Here is a 7,231-nt window from a genome sequence, read left to right as displayed (position 1 = left end):
CTAAATTTAAGACAGCCATTATCTCCAGAGGGTAAAAAAAATGGCCATTGCTCATCTTCATGTGCTAATTAATTTAGATGTATGCTTATTTACAGCTGTCCACTGCCGAGCATTGAAGCTGTCCTTCAAGACTGTTCAACGGGCACAGAACATGACAAAAACATTTTGATATGGCTGACTTGTAACCAGAGTCCGTGCTGACTTGTTATAGCCTTCAGGGGTTGATCTGTAAAAGCTCTGCACCTCATAACAGGAGATATCTAAGAAACCAGTTCCTCTCCTATGCCCAATCAAAATATCCATCATGGACCAATACCAGCCCCCTGAACCATGTGTCATTTTAGCCTTGCCAATGAGAAATCCACAAAAATTAGTTATGCTACACACAATATTATTAAGCTGGGACATCTCAGGAGCCTGAAATAAAAGAAACAACACTTCCTCAAGTTTGGAGGAAGTTCTCTGCCTGAACACCTGGTGGGTACAAGTCTGTGCAGAAATCACCTCCTACAATTACATAATTCTGTCTTAAGATTCAAAACCCAAACTTAAGCATTCAGAAGCGAGGCATATTCTGCTATTAGGATTCAACAATGTGTGAATAGCTGTGAGGCTTAACAGCTTTTATCTTCAAACTGCATGTCTTTAGGGTGTTGTTGCTGTTTTTATACTCTGCTTGTAAGCTTCCCACACAAATCTCACTGGTCCCAGGCACGGGGTGGGGGTGGAGATGCTAGACCAGTGTGACATTTTGCTATCTTGCTCTGTCCTAAATTTTCCCGTAACTTGCCTAAGCAAAGTCCTGTTGACACAGGCCAATCTTGATGAATAAAATGCTAGGCTGAGGACAACAGACATGTGGTCAACCCATTTTTACTCCTAGCCAGCCGAGAACACTAGCAAAGCCTGCAATCTTAATCACACATAGTAAAGGTAAAGGACCCCTGACCATTAGGTCCAGTCATGACCGACTCTGGGGTTGCGGCGCTCATCTGGTTTTATTGGCCGAGGGAGCAGGCATACAGTTTCCGGGTCATGTGGCCAACAGGACTAAGCCACTTCTGGCAAACCAGAGCAGCGCACGGAAACGCCGTTTACCTTCCCGCCGGAGTGGTACCTATTTATCTACTTGCACTTTGACATGCTTTCGAACTGCTAGGTTGGCAGGAGCAGGGACCGAGCAACAGGAGCTCACCCTGTCACGGAGATTCGAACTGCCGACCTTCTGATCGGCAAGCCCTAGGCTCTGTGGTTTAACCCACAGCGCCACCCGTAAAGAGCACTGAACTCAGTGGGGATTATTTGTAAGAAGATACACAAATGATTGCATTGTAAAATCCATACACTGAGTAGCACAGGGAGGTGCAGAAGCCCCCCCACCCTCGCAACTACCACCTCAGGATTCCAAAGTAAGGAGAGACTTTGTGCTGGTCATCAGCCTACGACTTTTTCAACCTGCCTTGCCCCACCCTCCAGGCCTAGGAGCCCTTTCTAAACCATTACTTGGAGAACAGCAGAAGCCGCTGGGAAGAGAGGAGTTCGGGGATATTTTTTAAGAAATATGTTATAAGTTGTGTGTCCTTGTTTCCCAATTTGATCCTTTTATATGGCTTTGTATGTTTGGGATTTTTATGCATTGTGACTTGCTGTTATTTTTATTGAGTAGTAATTCTTTATTGTAATTGACAAATGTAAGCTGTTTATTATTTGCTGATATTTAATTTTACTGTTTACTCTTATATTCTAATGGATTATTGAATATAGCTTTATTTCATACTAGTTGTCAACTTTAAAGTTATTGTGACTTTGTTGTATTGGATCAGATTGTTATTACATGTGTGATCTTTGTTGTCTATTTTGTTGTTTCTTCAGCTTATAAACCGCCTTGTGTATAGTAATATAGAAAGGCGGTACAGTCATACCTCGGTTCTCCAATGCCCTGGAACTTGTACGTTGCAACTACCGAACGACTGAAAACCGGAAGTGAGTGTTCCAGTTTTCAAACGTTCTTTTGGAAGGCGAACATCTGACGGTGTGTCCGCATCTTCTGATTGGCTGCAGGAGCTTCCTGCAGCCAATCAGAACCTATGCTTTGGAAGTCAAACGTTTCGACTTCCGAGGTACGACTGTATACAAATTAGAAGTGAAATGAACTGAAAGTGTCTATGGCAAGCCAGCCATGTTGGAAGTGTTGGTGGGAGCCTCAAATTTGGGGAAGGAAAAGATATGGATATCAGCAGTCCTTGGCACTTCCTCAATTGAAGGAGATATACACAAAAGTTTAAGAACTTAATGGGCAATTTGAGCTCACTAGGGCAGGAGATAGCAACTTCAGAAGCACTTTTTAACTCCTGACACACCACTGTAGAAGATCCAGTTTTAAGAATGGGGGGGGGGACCCTATGTCCTGGGCTGCTTCACATTTTATATCAGGGTTTGGAGACTTTGTCCCTACAAATGTTATTGGGTTACAACCCTAATTATGAGAGGTGGTGAGAGTTGGAATCCAACATCATCTAGAGGGCCAAAGGTTCCCTATCCCTACTTTATATAATGACCAGATTGGCTGCAGCCACATAATGCAGCAAGTATTGATGTCAAAAGCATGGTTCTAGATATGCGGCAGACACATACACTAGGGACCACAGGCAATCTAGGTTCTTCAGAACAAATCCCCAAGGATTTCAGATGGACTGTGCCTGTCGCATTTATCATAGGAAGCACCAATGCAACTAATTGTTGCAAACAGCAGTCTTTAGCCCTTGCATAACAAAGCAAGCGTGGAGAAATTCTACTGCGCAACAGTATAATTTTCACAATACACCACCAATGATGAATCAAAAACTAGAGGGGAAAGGACTCAGGAGGTTGGCATCTCTAGAGATGTTATGTTGGCCTTTTAAAATAAACATGGAAATAAATGATTAATCCCCTGCTCTGGGATAGTCTGAAAGGAACTTTTCATGTGACAATCATCCCAGGGAACATTCCAGACCTTCCCCTTCAATGTTCTGTATTTAGTCTGTGAGAGTTAAAAGCTTTACTAATTCAAGATGGATGTCATGTGTCTCACTTCTCAAATGCAGTGTTCCCAGCACGTATCACACATTCCACCTATAAAGAGATTGGAAGCACCCTTGGGTGACATGCTAGACACTGCCCTCTTTGGGCACTGCCCACTTTTGGCTTTGGCTGCAGGCACCAGTGGTATGCTATTTCCCCAACTACTTAACTTAATAATAATTTAAAAAATTCTGCCCCTGCATTATGGGAAACTGGCACACCCAGCACTTACTCCTCAGCAGACTGATTTAGGGAAGAAGCAGTCAGGAAGAGAGTGACAGATTCTGTCTTATACAATTCCATCCAGTATTAATCCACTTAATGGGAATGTTGATTGCAGTACTCTGGATTCAGCTCTTGGGGTCCCTTAAAAAGGCAGCCAGTTGCCAATTCAGGCCTCAGTCTAAATGGAAATAAGTCCCATTGAACAACATGTGACTTGTATCACTTCCAGATGACCTGTTAACTGAGCATTCACCCAATTTGTTTGCATGAGGTTTACAGGCAGGTTAGATGACCACAACAATTTATTTGTGGGTGAACTGTGAGTTTCTTTGAGCCCTGGGTGACAACCAAGGTGGATATGTCAAGCCTTGTATGAGAGCCAGGAGGCTGAAAGGGGAGGTGTATCAAAAAGGGTGCATATTGCTTATTCTGGAAATTTGAATTGATGTAACATTTTTATGTGCAACTGTGTGTTTTTGTATATTTGTTATATGTTGTTCAGTTGCTTGTTTACTTTAGTTTTTTTGTACCACACACACACACACACACACATATCACAGTACAGTTGTTACCTCAGGTTACATACGCTTCAGGTTACCTACGCTTCAGGTTACAGACTCCGCTAACCCAGAAACAGTGCTTCAGGTTAAGAACTTTGCTTCAGGATAAGAACAGAAATTGTGCTCCGGCAGTGCGGCGGCAGCAGGAGGCCCCATTAGCTAAAGTGGTGCTTCAGGTTAAGAACAGACTCAGATTAAGAACGGACCTCGGGAATGAATTAAGTACTTAACCTGAGGTACCACTGTATAGAAATGGTTTAAATAAGTAAATCAAACTGAGCATTTGTTCCGATTTGTTTTGGAAAGGCTGGAAAAAACTACCTCAAGCAATTGTTATCCCACTCTTTCAATTGCATGTTGCCATCACTTTTTTCATCAAAAATTTTGATTTTTAAGGGGTAGCAGGAAGCAGAGTTTTTTTTTAATTCAAGACCATCAAATCAGCTGTCGTTGCACAACCAGGCCTTTGGCTGATTAATATTCTACAGCCTTTTAATATGTCCCTGTGGGAAAGGAGGGTATTGTTTCACTGTTTTAATTTACTTGTGTTTCTGTATAATATTTTATTCTGTGAACCACCCAGAGATTTTGAAGGGTGGTATATAACAGATTAAATAAAAACAAATAAAATTTGCCAGTATGTGATTGACTCTCATCCCGAAACAGCAACACTCCAGAAGCACCCTTACTTTTTTTTTTTTTTTTAAAAAAGGATGCTTACTGCACTGCTGGTGAAATTTTATTTAGAAATATATTGAGAAATAGGTAGATGGGACAGAAGAGCACTATTTGGCTTTGCTGACATAAGCATCAAAAGATTCTCCGGAATCTCTTCATTTTGACCTCCAGATGAGGCTATATGTATCCAGAAGAGGATGAGAAACCAGAAAATATTGGTCTGCCAAAGACTATCCTGTGCAGTCACAGGTGGCTAGACAGCGATAGGCAAGAAATACAGGCCAAATTACATTGCCTGAACCACTCAGCTTGGAGAACGGAGGTTTCCTTCCCTTGGGAAAAGCAGGAGTGACAAACCCGTGGGTCTCCCAGAGTTGTTGAACTGCAGCTCCCATCAGCCTCGGCCAGCATGGCTAATGGCAAAGGATGATGGGATTTGTAGTTCAGCAACATTTGGCAGAGGGGGGAAAAGGGGGCACAGGCTAGTCACTCCCTCTGCAGCCTGGGTAGCTTGGCCACTGCATTGTGGTCTTGCCTACGGATACCTGTCCACCTTTGGCAAAGGTTCCTTGGCATAGGGGATAGTCAGAGCTTAATCTCCTTCATTACGCACACGCCCCCCTCCCCCGCGCGCACACATGTGGAATGGCTCCAGTGTGTTTACAAGAGGGGAGCCCCTGTCGCTCTTGATAACCAGCCACGGGGGGGGGGGACGACCCCACTCTGCACATGCCCAGAGGCCCACATATCCCTCGAGCGCACAAGTCAAGCCTGCGGCCACCAAGGACTCCGGACACCTTGCAATGCTTGGCGACTGCAGCAGAGGCTCCTTGGGGGGGTCCCAAGTTTCTTCTTCCCGGTTTCCAGACGCCACCGGGCTCCTGGCGCGCCCTCCTCTGCCGCCCCCCTGCACGAGGACACGGCCGTACCTCTATGTCCACGGGGTCCCGGCTCAGCCAACGTGCCATACTCGCGCCAGCCGCGTCCGCCCTTTCGCCGCCGCCTTCCAGGAATCGTCCAGCAGGGCGAAGCGAAAGCGCGACGCGGAGTCAGCCCGCCCAGCAACGCCCCCAGTGGGCGGACGCGGCGGAGACCTTCCTCGGCGCTGCCCCTTCGGCTCCGCGGCTGCCTCCTGGCTCGCGCTCTCCAGCCAATTGGCCTTTTCTGCTGAGCTTGCAGGGAGGAAAACATTCAGACATGGCCTTGCTTTAAAGAAGGGGGTGGGGAGGGGATATTGATTACTTAATTGCGTAACCGTGTGCAGCTTGCAACAATGTAGGTAGCATACACAAAAGGAAAGGAAAAACGAAATATTGTAACTAAAATCTAAGTTTTGTAAACTGGCGAGAGAGAGCGATGCAAAAGTTACACTAACAGGAAATCGGACACTTGCATGTAACATTTAGACCGGCGAACACAGATATGTTAAGAGTTTGAGCATTTCAGTGATTTGGTTGTACACATTTTCGTTGACACCTATTAATTAAAACATTGCCTTTCTAGGATTTTCTGGTGAGGGCGCAATGCTGGATTAAACCCTGTGGAGGCCCCTAGGCAGTTGAAATCTAGGGGGGCCCCTCACAAATTATCTCCTAATAGTTTTTGTAATTTTCTTTCAAGATGGAATCAATATTATTTTGAATGGATATAACAAGTTAGTAAATATGTAGAAATGGCGAAACTTACTGGAAAAATAAGAAATCAAGATAACAAATGTTTTATAAAAGAATGGAAACGGTTTACTGAATATTTACAAATAAGTTGTAAACAGGTAAGAACATTGGCAGGATTATTGTAGTAACTTGCAGATTTAAAAGAGTATACATTTAAAGTAGATGACTAAATTAAGTTAATTTGGATATGCAGAAAATATTAAAAATAAATTTAAAGAAACCACAGAAAGAGGGGGAAGGAAGTCAAGTTTTGAAATGTTAAAATGATTATAAAATTAATGAAATGTATAAAATTGAAAATCATAAAAAAGAACTGTATTAAATTTGTTGAAAATTATTAAATAAAAAAAATGTAGAACTGAAAAGGACTATGAGGGTCACCTACTTCAACCTCTTTGTGGTCCCTTCAAACTCTACGATTCTCAGTTCTGGTGCCTCATCTCACTTGATGGTAATGCTAGGGCTGAACATTATTATGGGGAATGTGGAAGACTAAACAGGAACACAACTTCCTTGCAAGTCAAGTACGGTAATTGTTTTGATTATATTACCTTTACCTTTAACCTGCTAATGACACTTCTTCTTAAAAAATGAAGAAAAGACAACACATCAGAACAAAATTAAATTTTAAAGCTGTGTGTGTGGCTAATTTGTTTAGTTTGTTGCTCCTCAGCTACTGTGTGTAACACTTGTTGTTGTTTTTGTTGTTGTTTAATCATTTAGTCGGGTAACACTAACATGCCTTAAACCAGTGTTTGCCAACCTTTGGTCTCCAGCTGTTTTCGGACTTGTTGTTTAGTCATTTCCAACTCTTCATGACCCCATGGACCAGAGCACGCCATGCACTCCTGTCTTCCACTGCCTCCCGCAGTTTGGTCAAACTCATGCTGCCGGCTTCGAGAACACTGTCCAACCATCTCATCCTCTGCTGTCCCCTTCTCCTTGTGCCTTCCATCTTTCCCAACATCAGGGTCTTTTCCAGGGAGTCTTTTCTTCTTATGAGGTGGCCAAAGTATTGGAGCCTCAGCTTCA

General features: G+C 43.5%; 1 protein-coding gene across 1 annotated transcript in view; it reads right to left on the bottom strand.

Annotated features, from left to right (window-relative positions):
* The window catches only part of DPYD (dihydropyrimidine dehydrogenase), a 505,368-nt gene extending 499,694 nt beyond the window's left edge, over window positions 1-5,674 (bottom strand). The window contains exon 1 of the mRNA XM_081914137.1: window positions 5,456-5,674. Within this exon, the coding sequence (XP_081770263.1) occupies window positions 5,456-5,494 (39 nt within the window). The 5' untranslated portion in view covers window positions 5,495-5,674. The remainder of the gene's footprint in view (window positions 1-5,455) is intronic.
* Between the last annotated feature and the right edge of the window lie 1,557 nt (window positions 5,675-7,231).

The sequence above is a fragment of the Podarcis melisellensis genome (assembly GCF_964234715.1).
Source record: "Podarcis melisellensis genome assembly, chromosome: 6".
NCBI classification, from domain to species: domain Eukaryota; kingdom Metazoa; phylum Chordata; class Lepidosauria; order Squamata; family Lacertidae; genus Podarcis; species Podarcis melisellensis.
Note: the sequence above shows the minus strand (reverse complement) of the source record. Positions and strands in the feature narration are given on the sequence as shown.